Source organism: Eleutherodactylus coqui, chromosome 6, assembly GCF_035609145.1.
Source record: "Eleutherodactylus coqui strain aEleCoq1 chromosome 6, aEleCoq1.hap1, whole genome shotgun sequence".
In the NCBI taxonomy this organism is placed as follows: Eukaryota; Metazoa; Chordata; class Amphibia; order Anura; family Eleutherodactylidae; genus Eleutherodactylus; species Eleutherodactylus coqui.
This window is the reverse complement of record NC_089842.1, coordinates 246520310-246537643: the sequence shown is the minus strand read 5'-3', so window position 1 is coordinate 246537643 and position 17334 is coordinate 246520310. Positions and strand designations below refer to the sequence as shown.

The following is a 17334-nucleotide window of genomic DNA, read 5'->3' as shown; positions in this document are numbered from 1 at the left end:
ACCGCTGCCCCTGCTGAAAGACAGATGGGGAGCGAAGTATCTTCCCGGGCAAAGTATGCTCCCAGCCGGCCGGTCAACAATCTCAACGCTACAGCATGGAGGACAGTGTCTGTAGTGATTTTTGCATGGGCTGGAGGGTGAGGGTTAGTTTTCCTGTTAGGCTTATATTATTAGCTCTATGTTACAGCAAATAATGTAAGGCTAACAGGAACACTAACCCTAAGCCTCCAGGCCAGGCAAACATCACTACAGACACTGCTAGGACCTTCAAGAATTCAGCCAATTGGCAGCTAGGGGCGTGGCAAGAGCATTCCTCCATGCAAGCCCTGTCAGATCCCTAGCTTCTGGTGGCGTCAAGGTACAACAGTACCGGCTCCCAGTGCTGCCATGGATTTCAGCCTATTAAGCCCTGCCTGTGACAGGTCTTAATAGGAAGTTGTTAAATATACCACATACTGCAATACTTAAGTACCAGTATATTGGAGATCACAAGTAGAGATGAGCGAACATACTCGTTAAGGGCGATTTCGCAATCGAGCATCGCTTTTTTCGAGTAACTGACTACTCGAGTGAAAAGATTCGGGGGGCGCCGGGGGTGAGCGGGGGGTTGCAGAGGGGAGTGGGAGGAGAGAGAGAGAGCTCCCCCTTGTTCCCCACTGCTACCCTCGCTCCACGCCACCCCCACCCCCCGAATCTTTTCACCCGAGTAGTCAGTTACTTGAAAAAAGCGATGCTCGATTACGAAATCGCCCTTAACGAGTACGTTCGCTCATCTGTAATCGCAAGTTCAAGTCCCTTATCTGGACTAAAAAAAGAAGTGACAAAAAGTTAAAGATGTTTTAATTATTAGAAAAAAAATAAAACATTTAAAAAGCTTTTTCCCATTTCCATTGCAATAAAATCAAAACCAAAAACTAAATGTTTGGCATCTCTGCGTCCCCAAAAGCCTGATCTATTATAATATCACATTAACTATCCCACATAGCGAATGCTGTCAGAAAAAAAAAAAAAAACACGAAAGAAATGCGTTTCACCCCCATCGCCAAGATAAAAAACTGATAAAGAGATTGAAAAGTCATATGAACCCCAAAATGGTGCCAATAAAAACTACAAGTTTAAAAAAACTCCCCCCCCCCAAAAAAAAAACCCAAAAAACAAGCACTCATACAGTCCCGCCGACAGAAAAATAAAAAAGTTACGGTGGTCAGAAGATGGCGATGGGCGGTAATTTCTTAGAAATAGGGTATTTTTTATAAGTGGTACAACATAAAGCCCCATCAATCTGGTATCACCCTATTGACCCACAGAATGAAGTTACCGTGTCATCTGTGCCAAAAAACAAGATCCCTCCAAAATGGCGCAATTGTGTTTTTTTTTCCATTTCAACCCACTTATAATGAACTGGAAAACTTTGAATATGTCGATAGTTCATTAAATTGTACTACTGAAAAATACAAGCTGCAGTGTAACAAGACTATGTGGATGGGAACATAAAAAGCGAGGAGTTCGTTAAACTGGGAGGCAAAAACAAGATGAAGAGCGTCTGCGTCTCCAAGACGTTAAAGGGAGTCCGTCAACTACTATGAGCTTCATAAACTAAAGGAGGAGTTGGAACGCTCGGCCGGGGAGCTCACACTTCAAGGCTCAAACTAGGCGGCTTACTTGGGGTCTTCCATGTAGTAACAGCCTCTTATTATTCAGCAGCTGATCTATTCAGGAAGCAGCGACACCTAGTGGCCACATTTCATAATACATGTGAGGCTTTACTATTAAGGATAGGACCGCATATACCAGAAATGCTGCAGATATTTTGTGCACAAAGTAGAATACTAGAATAGAATCTTAATAAACCTCCCCCACACACTGCGGAATAGAATTTTCTGCTGATCTGTGCTGTGGAATTTTAGAGCCGCAACATGTCAATTTTTGCTGCAGATTTTACCTTTTTCAATGTAGAGGTGCAAAATCTGTATTTTCATAACTTTATGGCCTCCAGCGCATTGTATTTGGGGCCGTGTGCTGCCAGGAACAGCCCATGGCCCCATTATAGGCCTATATGGCTTTGCACTCATGGCATGTCCCATCCCTGTCTGTTCCACAGTAGGAAATGCCAATGCATGTCTATATGCTATGTCTGTGTATATTGGACTGCACACGGCCCAATTATTCAGTCCTTACGGCCCTTTTACACACAACGATGGTCGCTCAAAGTCCGCTCAAAAGCCATCTTTTGAGTGATAATTGCTGTGTGTAAATGTGCGCCCATCGTGCACTTACTGTCCCGCAGGACGATAAAATGGACCGCACACTGTGTTCTCTGCGGGCAGTGCTGATAACAGCTGATATTCTTTAACAGCCACTGTCCTGCTGGAGAACAATGGTGCTGTATTTACAGAACAGACCACCCGCTGTTCTCTAAACACACGCAATGAAGTACTAAATGGCTGATTTAGCCCATTAGTACCGATGCAAAATGATCGCGCAGAACTGTCAGTTTCTGACGAATGTTGAGCGATCATCTGTGTGTGTAAATGCACCTTTACAGCAATTGCAGCTAGAAACATATATCAACTGTTATCAACATGTTAAATTGGTGGGTCCAATCCCTCTGCCCCCAGAGTCACTGGAACAGGGCTCCCAACCTTACTCCTTACATGAATGATCAATTTACCTTACAATTCCTCCTCAACATTGTCATACAGAGTTTGCAACAATGTATGAAGTGTAGAGAACCCTGGAATCTTCTAGCTACATCATGGCTGCCGGCCATGGTCCACCCAAAACTTTATATTGTTTCTTAAGTGACTCATTGATGCAGCACTAGTGTTACGTTCGTGTAGGCAAATAGGCACCAGGCCTACAAAAACGTGACCCAAAGACACGGGTTAGGACCAAGGGACAGAAAATGAACAGAGACTGGGCATACTGGCAGAAACATCAAAAAGGACAGAGAACTGTATACTGCGGACTGGACTCATGGACAGCCATAACCTAGGACAAACGGCCAACACACTCGCCAAACATCCCCGTACGCTAAAGCAGATGGAATAGCTGAATATCAATACGAGGGATTAGTTCGTGAATTGGCCAAGTCACTTAAGCCGCGAGCCCAGCGATCAAGGGTCCTCGTGTCTTGTGGTCCCTTTTCTAACGAGACACATGATCCAGCAGCACAGGACACAGTTCACACAGCAAGCTGCAACACCCAGGCAACAGGACACAAGTCACACAGCAAGCTGCACATTAACGCAACAGAACACAAGCCATACAGAAATAAACATGACTGCTCACTCTGGTCACCAAACAGACACTAAAAGAGGCCTGCATCTATATATGAGCTCAGATCCTGGGGATTGGCTGGCAAGAGCAAACCACACCCAGCCAGGTAAACTATCCCTCACCTGTGAAGAACAACAGACTCCAGCAGCACAAACCTGACAACTAGCAGCCAGAAGTGTTGCCAGGGTCTGACTAAGTTAGGCTGAAGGCCTCCCTCACACAGGTGTTGCTGGAAATGCCGTGGCATCATTGATGAGGAGTGCTAAACGCCCAAAAATAGAGCAGACTCCGCTCGGAAATCAAGCGGCTGTCTGAGACTGCGAGGCTCCACTGGAAACCATGGGAGCCTCTGACAGCGTTTAGGGCTGCGCTGCAAAAAGCGTTTGTGTGAGGGAGGCCTTGGGCCATCTGAGGCGTTGGCGCCCAATGTATTCGTGCAGATGAGCGATTCTTAGCCGCATAAAAACATTGCGCCAGAAAAAAATTGCACACACGCAACCGAAAATGGTGGCCAACATTAGACGCTGCTGGAAAGATAAGTGTTCAACCAATATACGCCAGCGGCTTCCATGGGAGCTGCAAAAAAAATGGAGGGGAGGGAGTTTAGGCGCGTCCAAAGCAGGTAAAGGCTCCCAGGCGCCTCTATTTAGGCATAAGCAGTCATTCTGAGGATTTATGCCAAGTCAGGGATTTCCGGGCTGCGGCGTATTTTTTCGTTAATGCGTTGCACCCAATTGTGCAAATGGAGGAGGAAATGCAAATTAAGCTTGTTACTCGATTGCGTTTCGTGTAAAGGAGCCTTTATTCACATAACCGTATGTGTTTTTCTGTTCGCCTGTATGTGCTGTAAAATCGCACGAATGAAGCATATTTTCGGCCAGTCACACGGGCGGCGGCTGCGTATTGGCGAAGAAATACGCTGCAGCATGGAAATCCATCGATCGGCAGAAATCCTCGGAGTGACTGCTAATGCCAGCTGTCTTTTTTTCCCAGCGTTGGATGCAAGTAAACTCCCTCCCCCTCCCTTTTTTTCCTCTTCCATAGAAGTCTATGAAAGCTTCCAGCATATTTTGGAAAAAGATTGGGCAAGATGTATCTTTTGACGCTGCGTAAAAATCGGCGACCATTTTTTTATGTGTCCAAAAGCCGTTCATCTGAATGAATCCATTGGTTCTGAGGCTTCAGATGGTCGCGGTTTTTTGATGCGGCTGAATAGGTTGTGTGAATTAGGCCTTGGGGGCGGAGGTCCCGTGACATGTTTTACGCAACCAAGTTGCGCCTATTATTCACAAATTTTCATGGCTGCCTGAGGCACCCATCATTGTTTAGCAGCGCTCGCCGCTGTTGAACTCCCTCCCCCTCTCGAACGGCTCCCATAGACTCACATAGAAGTCTATGGAGCTTGCAGTGTTTAGCGGTCAAAAGATCGGACACGATCTGTCTTTTGATGCAACAGAAGTTTCGGCGTTGAAATAAAACGCTTATGTTCTATCTTTTCTGGTACGATTTTTTTAGGCAGGCCAAAAAATTGCGCATCTGAAGGTATCTATACGAAACCATTAGTTCTAATGGGCACAATTTTTTGACCCGCCTATTTCACGTCAAAATAACGCCCATGTGAATGGGCCCTATTATAGACAAGGTGATTTATACTCGCCCACCCCTGCGAACCAGCGGGCGCCTCCTGTCCATATCACGATAGGAGTGTGAATCGCGCCCGTGTAAATACAACCCTGACCCCAGGAACAGTAGGCAGCCTGTAGGTTGCCCCGGCCATCCGTCAGCAGGACAGTCTGTACTCCGCAAATGAACCTACCTGTGGCTAAAGTCAATGAGGCAGGCAGGAGCACATGGCTAGAAGGGGTTAACAGGTGGATTATCACTGCTGGGGTCAAGCGCTCTCCAATTACTAGCAGGAGCTGTTGAACCGGTCCGGCGCGCTCTCCTCCCGGAATGTGGTGGCATGGTGCCCGCAGCAGCCTGCCCTCCAGTGAATAGAAGCCACATTGTAGAACATGGAATGTGGTTGGCGGGCGCAGCACATTATTATATCGCCGCCAGCCAGGGGTTTGCAGGCCACAAATGTGCATCCGGTTTGCACCGCAAAGTGCCATCGCCGTAGCAACCAGAGAATCGCTATCTGTATTGTGCCAACTAACATCTCATCGACCCAAGTGGGCACAAATGTATACTGTAGGGGCTGTAAGGCTTGTAGAGAGGCAATATATGGGGTTACCCCGCATGGAGCCCCCTCCGAGCCGAGGCGGACAGTAACCAACTGCTCACTCATTTCACCAAGGCCTCTCTCACGCGGCTGCCCGCATCCTCTGCGCGATGCGACACATAGGAAGGGTCCACAGGGAAACACGGGCTACAGAACATCGCGAAACCTGTTTGTGTGAACACGCCCTGAGGGCCTCTACAGACGGGCGTGTCCCGGTATGCGGCAGTGGTAATCGTGGCGGTATAACGGGACAATACGAAACCGTTCATTTCAATGCTTTCATTAGCGGTATTCTCGCTACGTGAGAGAACGATCCGGCGGACCAATGTTCCCACTATTTTTTTTTTTACTCCGTATGGCACGGAGTTTAACCCCTTAATGACACGGCCGATTTTGGGCTTAAGGACGCAACGACTTTTGGCGGATTTTCATCTCCGTTTTTCAAAAGCCATAACTTTTTTATTTTTCTGTTGACGCGGCCGTTTAAGGGCTTGTTTTTTGCGTGGCGAGCTGTAGTTTTTATTGGCGCCACTTTTGGGTACATTGACTTTATTGGAAAACTTTTATTATTTTTTTTATGATAGCAGGGAGAGAAAACGCATCAATTCTGCCATAGATTTTTGTTGGTTTTTTTACAGCGTTAATCATGCAGCTTAAATGACACAATCCATTTTTTCTGCGGGTCGGTACGGTTACAACGAGACCAAAATTCTTACATTTTTTTAGGTTTTTCCACTTTTCTGCTATAAAAACCCTTTATTTGGAAATCTTTTTTTTTTTCTATATCGCTGCATTCAAAGTCCTGTAACTTTTTTATTTTTCCATGGGTGGAGCTCTGTGAGGGCTTATTTTTTGTGAGACGAGCTGTAGTTTTTATTGGTACCATTTTGGGGAATATACGGCTTTTTTGATCACTTTTATTGCATTTTTTGGGAAGCAAAATGCTAAAAATTAGCATTTTGCCTCTGTTTTTTAGCGTGTTTTTTTTACGCTTTTTGCCGTGCAGAATAAAAAGCATATTCAGCTATTTTCACACATCATTACGGACGCGTCGATACCAAATATGTGCCATTTTTTTTTTTTTTTAACTTTTTTTATGCTAATATGAGAAAAAGCACAAAAAAAGGGTTTTTTTACATTTTTCTTTTTTGTACATTTTTCTTATCTTTTTTTACACTATTTGTGTCCCTCTGAGGGACTTAAAGCACAGCACTGATGATCGCTGTGATAAGGCATGGTAGGACTTCTGTCCTGCCATGCCTTATCGCTTATACAGCGATCCCAGGAACTGGCAACACAGGACGCCATGGCAACAGGCAGGGCTCTCTGCGATTATATCGTGAGAGGCGACAACTTTAACAGGGGGGAGCGTGCTCCCTCTGTGAACCCTTCTCATGCCGCGATCTATATAGATCGCGGCAGGGAAGGGCTTAACAGCGCGGGGCGCATCTCCTTGCAGCCCGAGGCTGGCTATCACTGACAGACGGCTCCCGCTGTGGGATAGCGCAAGATCTGTCATGATCTCGCGCTATTCCTATGACGTAAGGGTACGTCATTTTGCGGGACGTACCCCGCTCCCATGACGTACCCTTACGTCATGGGGAGGGAAGGGGTTAAACGGCCCAAGATGGAAAAAAACCTTCATGTGCAGCTAGGCGCTGTAGCGGCAAGCGTAGTCGTGCACATGGCCGTCTGTTTGTGCCCGTAGGCTGTCATACATGCATTCAGAAACGCAAGAATTTCACAGAGGCAGTATCAGTCCAGAGAAAAGATTTAGCGAAACCACAGCGTTTTTGAACACGTAACAGAATTTGACCGTTTTTTAGCGCACCCCCTCAATTTGATGGATGATGAGGCGTGGTAAAAAGCGCCAAAACACACCAACATAGAGCAGAGCGCTCGCAAATATCACGGCGTTAGAAACATCCCGTTGGAGCGCTGGTCTACGAATGGGGGATTGAAATCAATGGCAGAGTTGTACCGCGATTAGTGCGGCGTCCTGTGCGAGAGCGGCCTTAACTAAGCGAGAACTCAGCTCCCACTAAAGCGCTCTTAGGCTGTTTTCACGCGGCCGAGAAAATCACGCGAGATTTGTGCTTTGGAAGCCGCTGAAATCTCGCACGAATATGAACCCTACTCTTTTCAATGGAGTCAGACATAGGACAGATCTTTTCTTTTCCTACATCGCGGCGCGCCGTATCTTTGGGCGTGCCCTCGCATCAGCCATTGTCTTCAATGTGGCCGGCAGCAACATTCCCATTGAAATCAATGGCAGGTATTCCGCTGTCCGCCGCGGCGGAATATCACTACTTCCCCGAAGTGATGCGAAGTGGTGAAAATCTCACTTTGGTGAGCGCGATATCAGGCTGCGGTTCATGGCGCGACATCGCACTCGCCTGGGAGAAGTTACAACTGTTGTTCCTCACCCAGGAGCAATAGTCAATCAGTGAGTGAAGGAGCGCGCCAAAAATCCCCTCCGGCCGCCCGCCTCCATTCACCGTGAACAGGCAGATGAACGACCGCCTGTTTACACTGAGTGACAAGTTGCTCATTAGTAACTTTGTTTAATTGAGCCGTAACGAAGTGAGTAGTGGCTAATGAGCACCTTGTCGGGTTCCACATTTACACAGAACAGCTATGCACCAAAACTGCGCGTTTTCGGCTGATATTTGACCCGCGTGAAAGTAGCCGAACTCTGACTCTGAAGTGGGAATGTAGGCAGAACTGCCCTGTGTGCCACTTAGTAGCCCTGAGCCGGTCCCACTAGTACTGTCCCTGTTCCCTGCCTGTAATGGGGGGGGGGGGGGTTATCGCTAGCAGGATGGTGGCTAGTACAATGAGGGCAGCCAGTCACCAGATCTACACGTGTGCCAGGGACTATAAGGGACTCATCAGAGCTATACGGCCCCCTCGGACATAGAGTGCTGCAGGGGAATTCTATAAGGCTTCCATATTCCTAAAGAGATGGAATGCCGGCCGCGCCCGTGTGTGAGCCGCCCGTATCTTCACACCCCACACACCTCCTGTATAATCATTAACCCAATTATTACTGATAAAGGCAGTGATTGATTAGTCTGCAGGACTCCAGGATACTGGGTGGCTGTAAGAGCTTCTGCAGCAGCTTAGACCAAGCCATTCCTTAAGAAGTGGTCTAGAATGTGTGACTCCATATTTAACCCTTCCTCCAGTAGCTGGAGCGTTGTATTATTTCAGGACACAGAAGGCTTCTTGTATATTTTTCTTTAAGCAACACCTTTATATACATCTTACAGCTCAGCAAATGTAAAGCGAAGTGTTTATATATATGGGTCTTTGTTGCTATTTTTATTCATTTTCTAGTTTGTAATTGTGTGCAGTAAAAACAATATATATGGAAACAATCAGCGAGCTGCTCCCTGTGTAGTATAAAGATATATGTGGAAACAATCAGCAAGCTGCTCCCTGTGTAGTATAAAGATATATGTGGAAACAATCAGCGAGCTGCTCCCTGTGTAGTATAAAGATATATGTGGAAACAATCAGCAAGCTGCTCCCTGTGTAGTATAAAGATATATGTGGAAACAATCAGCAAGCTGCTCCCTGTGTAGTATAAAGATATATGTGGAAACAATCAGCAAGCTGCTCCCTGTGTAGTATAAAGATATATGTGGAAACAATCAGCAAGCTGCTCCCTGTGCAGCATAAAAATATATGTGGAAACAATCAGCAAGCTGCTTCGTGTGCAGTATAAAGATATATGTGGAAACAATCAGCAAGCTGCTCCCTGTTTAGTATAAAAATATATGTGGAAACAATCAGCAAGCTGCTCCTTGTGCAGTATAAAGATATATGTGGAAACAATCAGCAAGCTGCTCCCTGTGTAGTATAAAGATATATGTGGAAACAATCAGCAAGCTGTTCCCTGTGCAGTATAAAGATATATGTGGAAACAATCAGCAAGCTGCTCCCTGTGTAGTAAAAACAATATACATGGAAACAATCAGCAAGCTGCTCCTTGTGCAGTAAAAGCAATATACATGGAAAAGATCAGCAAGCTGCTTCCTGTGCAGTATAAAGATATATGTGGAAACAATCAGCAAGCTGCTCCCTGTGCAGTATAAAGATATATGTGGAAACAATCAGCAAGCTGCTCCCTGTGTAGTATAAAAATATATGTGGAAACAATCAGCAAGCTGCTCCCTGTGCAGTATAAAGATATATGTGGAAACAATCAGCAAGCTGCTCCCTGTGTAGTATAAAAATATATGTGGAAACAATCAGCAAGCTGCTCCTTGTGCAGTATAAAGATATATGTGGAAACAATCAGCAAGCTGCTCCCTGTGTAGTATAAAGATATATGTGGAAACAATCAGCAAGCTGTTCCCTGTGCAGTATAAAGATATATGTGGAAACAATCAGCAAGCTGCTCCCTGTGTAGTAAAAACAATATACATGGAAACAATCAGCAAGCTGCTCCTTGTGCAGTAAAAGCAATATACATGGAAAAGATCAGCAAGCTGCTTCCTGTGCAGTATAAAGATATATGTGGAAACAATCAGCAAGCTGCTCCCTGTGCAGTATAAAGATATATGTGGAAACAATCAGCAAGCTGCTCCCTGTGTAGTATAAAAATATATGTGGAAACAATCAGCAAGCTGCTTCCTGTGTAGTATAAAAATATATGTGGAAACAATCAGCAAGCTGCTCCCTGTGTAGTATAAAAATATATGTGGAAACAATTAGCAAGCTGCTCCCTGTGTAGTATAAAAATATATGTGGAAACAATCAGCAAGCTGCTCCCTGTGCAGTATAAAGATATATGTGGAAACAATCAGCAAGCTGCTCCCTGTGTAGTATACATAATGGAAACAATCAGTAAGATTCTATTTGTGCAAAATAAAGAAAACAATAACTGGAAACAAACACTCTACAATCTGCTCTCTGACCCCATGGGGAATTTTAGAGGGATGACGGGACGCAGTGGAGACCAGGAGCCATAAGGAAGGGCCCTCGTATGGGGATTGGAGTCCCCCATACGGCTGACGGAACTCATCGCATGTCCATATGACAGATGAGAATCAGGACATAGAAGTGCATCACAATGTGCGGGCCGTCCGTGTATCGTCAGCACACAGGCGTGTGTCCGTGGGGTGTCTAATGCGGCATGTCCGACTCTGTCAGGTGCAACACGGACACACGGTAAGGGTGTGGGCAGCCATAGGATGAGCAAGACTAACGAGGCTTAGAGGGCCGGAAGGGCACCGTCCCCCCACCATTTGGGCTGTCAGCACCGGGCTGCAGAGGAGGGCATGCCAGAGTGCGGGCGCTCCTCATAGTGGTGCCCAGTGCATGGAGGACAGTGAGTGTGAAAGTTGGCCAGCAGGCGTGGAGTGGCTAACCTTCATGGGCCCGGTGGCATGTTGATGCCCAGCCATTCATCTCAGGGAATTGTGCACCGCCGTAATTTCTCCAAACAAACAGTGTGTCTTCATTTACCTGCCCCTGTAGGTAGGGGGCGCTGTAGACAGGGGGGTCTGGAAAGAGCCATAGGGGAGGCATAGCCGGCTCCCTCCACATATCCCCACTGGCCACCTCTAGTATAAGAATTATTGGCGCATCATTGGCAACTTCCTTGGCTAACGCAAATCCTGGTGGTCCCCGTCACCCACGACATGCCAGCGTTTCCCTAACTCACGACATGCCAGCGTTTCCCGTCACGCACGACACACCAGCGTTTCCCGTCACCCATGACATGCCAGCGTTTCCCGTCACCCACGACGCGCCAGCGTTTCCCATCACCCACGACGCGCCAGCGTTTCCCATCACCCATGACGCGCCAGCGTTTCCAATCACCCACAACACACCAGCGTTCCCCGTCACCCACGACGCGCCAGCGTTTCCCGTCACCCACGACGCGCCAGCGTTTCCCGTCACCCACGAGGTGGAGGGGAGAGTCTTCTTTTATATCCTCTATCCGTAGCGATCGGAAACAGTCAGCAGATCAATAAGTCCGTTCCTTCTGCCCTTAGCAGTTGCCACGATTCCCCCTGGACCCTGATAGACACAGTGAGACATCAGAGACGGCCGACGCTCATGTTTTCCTGGTGTGACGGACAGTTTGGCTGGGAGATACAATGAGGTTCAGCAGGAAGGACTGGAACAATGCGGGTATTTGCATAATGTGGTGGGGGGGTCGCTGCAGAAGGTATGAGTGTCATCCAGATGGCGCTGCCAGCGGGCGGCTCACTCACTTCCACATTCTTTGACATTTTTCCATTGGAGAGCAAGGTGTTGTCCACTCCCCTCCTTCTTCGCAACGGGACCGGCGCTCTGCTTGCTTAAGAACAGCCAAAACCAGTTATTCCGTGTCAATAACAGTCAGATCTGCTGGGAGCTTCTGCCCGAAACACCCGGAATCTGCAGTCACTTCACTTGTCTAGATTTCAGATAGACCCCCGAGGAGCCATGATGTTGACCCAAGAGATCTTGAGCGCCCTCCACCTCGCCGATAAGGTGAGTCGTATCCTATTACTGTTCTAGAAGAGGTCTTCCTGCCATAGGGACCCCCCACTCCACTGCTGAGGATCATGGGAGGCAGAAGTATAAGCTGGTGGGCTCCAATGCAAAATCTGTAACCGGACCCCCAACTATAATGCTTCATTTATCGTACTCGTCTCCTCATATGGTTCCCCTATGGCTCCTGGGCAATTCTGGCCAACTTTGGCCAATGGCACGGTGCATTATCCTGCTGGAATATCCCATTACTGTAGGGGGCATGAGGTCCATGAAGGGCTGCAAGCAGTGACACAGAGCCGGCAGCGGTCAATGACCGGTCATTAGATCCAAGCCATGCCATGAGAACACATCACACACCAGCATGGAACCACCCCCAGCTTGCAAAGTGCCTTGTTGCCAGCTGGGGTCCACGGCTTCATAGGGGTTCTGTGCCGCACACAAACCTTATCATCCACCCTTGGTACCGTGACTTATCAGACCACGCCGCATGCTGCAAGTCCCTTAGGGTCCAGTTAGCAACCTAATGAGCCGAGGTAAGGCGCAGTGTCTGGTGTCATGGGGTTCACAGTGGCATTCAACTGGGTCATCTGCTTCCATATCCCATTCAATCTACAGAACACTACACTGACCTGTGGGGTATGTGTGTGGCGTCTCCTGTGGGGTATGTGTGTGGGGTCTCCTGTGGGGTATGTGTGTGGGGTCTCCTGTGGGGTATGTGTGTGGGGTCTCCTGTGGGGTATGTGTGTGGGGTCTCCTGTACTGTCCTGTGGGGTATGTGTGTGGGGTCTCCTGTGGGGTATGTGTGTGGGGTCTCCTGTACTGTCCTGTGGGGTATGTGTGTGGGGTCTCCTGTACTGACCTGTGGGGTATGTGTGTGGGGTCTCCTGTACTGTCCTGTGGGGTATGTGTGTGGGGTCTCCTGTGTGGTATGTGTGTGGGGTCTCCTGTACTGACCTGTGGGGTATGTGTGTGGGGTCTCCTGTACTGACCTGTGGGGTATGTGTGTGGGGTCTCCTGTACTGACCTGTGGGGTGTGTGTGTGGGGTCTCCTGCACTGACCTGTGGGGTATGCGTGTGGGGTCTCCTGTACTGACCTGTGGGGTATGTGTGTGGGGTCTCCTGTACTGACCTGTGGGGTATGTGTGTGGGGTCTCCTGTGGGGTATGTGTGTGGGGTCCCCTGTACTGTCCTGTGGGATATGTGTTTGGGGTCTCCTGTACTGACCAGCGGGATATGTGTGTGGGGTCTCCTGTACTGACCTGTGGGATATGTGTGTGGGGTCTCCTGTGGGGTATGTGTGTGGGGTCTCCTGTACTGACCTGTTAGGCATGTGTGTGGGGTCTCCTGTGGGGTATGTGTGTGGGGTCTCCTGTACTGACCTGTTAGGCATGTGTGTGGGGTCTCCTGTGGGGTATGTGTGTGGGGTCTCCTGTGAGGTATGAGTGTGGGGTCTCCTGTACTGACCTGTGGGGTATGTGTGTGGGGTCTCCTATACTGACCTGTGGGGTATGTGTGTGGGGTCTCCTGTACTGACCTGCGGGATATGTGTGTGGGGTCTCCTGTACTGACCTGTGGGGCATGTGTGTGGGGTCTCCTGTGGGGTATGTGTGTGGGGTCTCCTGTGGGGTACGTGTGTGGGGTCTCCTGTACTGACCTGTGGGTTATGTGTTTGGGGTCTCCTGTACTGACCTGCGGGATATGTGTGTGGGGTCTCCTGTACTGACCTGTGGGGCATGTGTGTGGGGTCTCCTGTGGGGTATGTGTGTGGGGTCTCCTGTGAGGTATGAGTGTGGGGTCTCCTGTACTGACCTGTGGGGTATGTGTGTGGGGTCTCCTGTACTGACCTGTGGGGTATGTGTGTGGGGTCTCCTGTACTGACCTGTGGGGTATGTGTGTGGGGTCTCCTGTGAGGTATGAGTGTGGGGTCTCCTGTACTGACCTGTGATGTATGTGTGTGGGGTCTCCTGTATTGACCTGTGGGGTATGTGTGTGGGGTCTCCTGTACTGACCTGTTGGGCATGTGTGTGGGGTCTCCTGTGGGGTATGTGTGTGGGGTCTCCTGTACTGTCCTTTGGAGTATGTGTGTGGGGTCTCCTGTGGGGTATGTGTGTGGGGTCTCCTGTGGGGTATGTGTGTGGGGTCTCCTGTACTGACCTGTTGGGCATGTGTGTGGGGTCTCCTGTGGGGTACGTGTGTGGGGTCTCCTGTACTGAACTGTGGGGTATGTGTGTGGGGTCTCCTGTGGGGTATGTGTGTGGGGTCTCCTGTACTGACACGTGGGGTATGTGTGTGCGGTCTCCTGTACTGACCTGTGGGGTATGTGTGTGGGGTCTCCTGTGGGGTATGTGTGTGGGGTCTCCTGTACTGACACGTGGGGTATGTGTGTGGGGTCTCCTGTACTGACCTGTGGGGTATGTGTGTGGGGTCTCCTGTGGGGTATGTGTGTGGGCTCTCCTGTACTGTCCTGTGGGGTATGTGTGTGGGGTCTCCTGTACTGACACGTGGAGTATGTGTGTGGGGTCTCCTGTACTGACCTGTGGGGTATGTGTGTGGGGTCTCCTGTGGGGTATGTGTGTGGGGTCTCCTGTACTGACATGTGGGGTATGTGTGTGGGGTATCCTGTACTGACCTGTGGGGTATATATGTGGGGTCTCCTGTATTGACCTGTAGAGTATGTGTGTGGGGTCTCCTGTACTGACCTGTGGGGTGTGTGTGTGGAGTCTCCTGTACTGTCCTGTGGGGTATGTGTGTGGGGTCTCCTGTACTGACCTGTGGGGTATGTGTGTGGGGTCTCCTGTACTGACCTGTGGGGTATGTGTGTACGGTCTCCTGTGGGGTATGTGTGTGGAGTCTCCTGTGGGGTATGTGTGTGGGGTCTCCTGTGGGGTATGTGTGTGGGGTCTCCTGTACTGACCTGTGGGGTATGTGTTTGGGGTCTCCTGTACTGACCTGCGGGATATGTGTGTGGGGTCTCCTGTACTGACCTGTGGGGTATGTGTGTGGGGTCTCCTGTACTGTCCTGTGGGGTATGTGTGTGGGGGTCTCCTGTACTGACCTGTTGGGCATGTGTGTGGGGTCTCCTGTAGGGAATGTGTGTGGGGTCTCCTGTGAGGTATGAGTGTGGGGTCTCCTGTACTGACCTGTGGTATATGTGTGTGGGGTCTCCTGTACTGACCTGTGGGGTATGTGTGTGGGGTCTCTGTACTGACCTGTGGGGTATGTGTGTGGGGTCTCCTGTACTGACCTGTGGGGTATGTGTGTGGGGTCTCCTGTATTGACCTGTGATGTATGTGTGTGGGGTCTCCTGTATTGACCTGTGGGGTATGTGTGTGGGGTCTCCTGTGAGGTATGAGTGTGGGGTCTCCTGTACTGACCTGTGATGTATGTGTGTGGGGTCTCCTGTATTGACCTGTGGGGTATGTGTGTGGGGTCTCCTGTGAGGTATGAGTGTGGGGTCTCCTGTACTGACCTGTGGTATATGTGTGTGGGGTCTCCTGTACTGACCTGTGGGGTATGTGTGTGGGGTCTCCTGTACTGACCTGTGGGGTATGTGTGTGGGGTCTCCTGTACTGACCTGTGGGGTATGTGTGTGGGGTCTCCTGTGAGGTATGAGTGTGGGGTCTCCTGTACTGACCTGTGATGTATGTGTGTGGGGTCTCCTGTATTGACCTGTGGGGTATGTGTGTGGGGTCTCCTGTACTGACCTGTTGGGCATGTGTGTGGGGTCTCCTGTGGGGTATGTGTGTGGGGTCTCCTGTACTGTCCTTTGGGGTATGTGTGTGGGGTCTCCTGTGGGGTATGTGTGTGGGGTCTCCTGTGGGGTATGTGTGTGGGGTCTCCTGTACTGACCTGTTGGGCATGTGTGTGGGGTCTCCTGTGGGGTACGTGTGTGGGGTCTCCTGTACTGAACTGTGGGGTATGTGTGTGGGGTCTCCTGTGGGGTATGTGTGTGGGGTCTCCTGTACTGACACGTGGGGTATGTGTGTGCGGTCTCCTGTACTGACCTGTGGGGTATGTGTGTGGGGTCTCCTGTGGGGTATGTGTGTGGGGTCTCCTGTACTGACACGTGGGGTATGTGTGTGGGGTCTCCTGTACTGACCTGTGGGGTATGTGTGTGGGGTCTCCTGTGGGGTATGTGTGTGGGCTCTCCTGTACTGTCCTGTGGGGTATGTGTGTGGGGTCTCCTGTACTGACACGTGGAGTATGTGTGTGGGGTCTCCTGTACTGACCTGTGGGGTATGTGTGTGGGGTCTCCTGTGGGGTATGTGTGTGGGGTCTCCTGTACTGACATGTGGGGTATGTGTGTGGGGTATCCTGTACTGACCTGTGGGGTATATATGTGGGGTCTCCTGTATTGACCTGTAGAGTATGTGTGTGGGGTCTCCTGTACTGACCTGTGGGGTGTGTGTGTGGAGTCTCCTGTACTGTCCTGTGGGGTATGTGTGTGGGGTCTCCTGTACTGACCTGTGGGGTATGTGTGTGGGGTCTCCTGTACTGACCTGTGGGGTATGTGTGTACGGTCTCCTGTGGGGTATGTGTGTGGAGTCTCCTGTGGGGTATGTGTGTGGGGTCTCCTGTGGGGTATGTGTGTGGGGTCTCCTGTACTGACCTGTGGGGTATGTGTTTGGGGTCTCCTGTACTGACCTGCGGGATATGTGTGTGGGGTCTCCTGTACTGACCTGTGGGGTATGTGTGTGGGGTCTCCTGTACTGTCCTGTGGGGTATGTGTGTGGGGGTCTCCTGTACTGACCTGTTGGGCATGTGTGTGGGGTCTCCTGTAGGGAATGTGTGTGGGGTCTCCTGTGAGGTATGAGTGTGGGGTCACCTGTACTGACCTGTGGTATATGTGTGTGGGGTCTCCTGTACTGACCTGTGGGGTATGTGTGTGGGGTCTCTGTACTGACCTGTGGGGTATGTGTGTGGGGTCTCCTGTACTGACCTGTGGGGTATGTGTGTGGGGTCTCCTGTATTGACCTGTGATGTATGTGTGTGGGGTCTCCTGTATTGACCTGTGGGGTATGTGTGTGGGGTCTCCTGTGGGGTATGTGTGTGGGGTCTCCTGTACTGACCTGTAGGGAATGTGTGTGGGGTCTCCTGTGGGGTATGTGTGTGGGGTCTCCTGTACTGTCCTTTGGGGTATGTGTGTGGGGTCTCCTGTGGGGTATGTGTGTGGGGTCTCCTGTACTGTCCTGTGGGGTATGTGTGTGGAGTCTCCTGTGGGGTATGTGTGTGGGGTCTCCTGTACTGACCTGTGGGGTATGTGTGTGGGGTCTCCTGTACTGACCTGTGGGGTATGTGTGTGGGGTCTCCTGTACTGACCTGTGGGGTGTGTGTGT

At 49.8% G+C, this 17334-nt stretch overlaps 1 protein-coding gene across 1 annotated transcript in view; it reads left to right on the top strand.

Annotated features, from left to right (window-relative positions):
• Window positions 1-11741: 11741 nt before the first annotated feature.
• Window positions 11742-17334, top strand: part of LOC136633486 (annexin A2-like) — a 41586-nt gene continuing 35993 nt past the window's right edge. Inside the window, exon 1 of the mRNA XM_066609247.1 lies at window positions 11742-11995. Coding sequence (XP_066465344.1) covers window positions 11948-11995 — 48 coding nt within the window. The 5' untranslated portion in view covers window positions 11742-11947. The remainder of the gene's footprint in view (window positions 11996-17334) is intronic.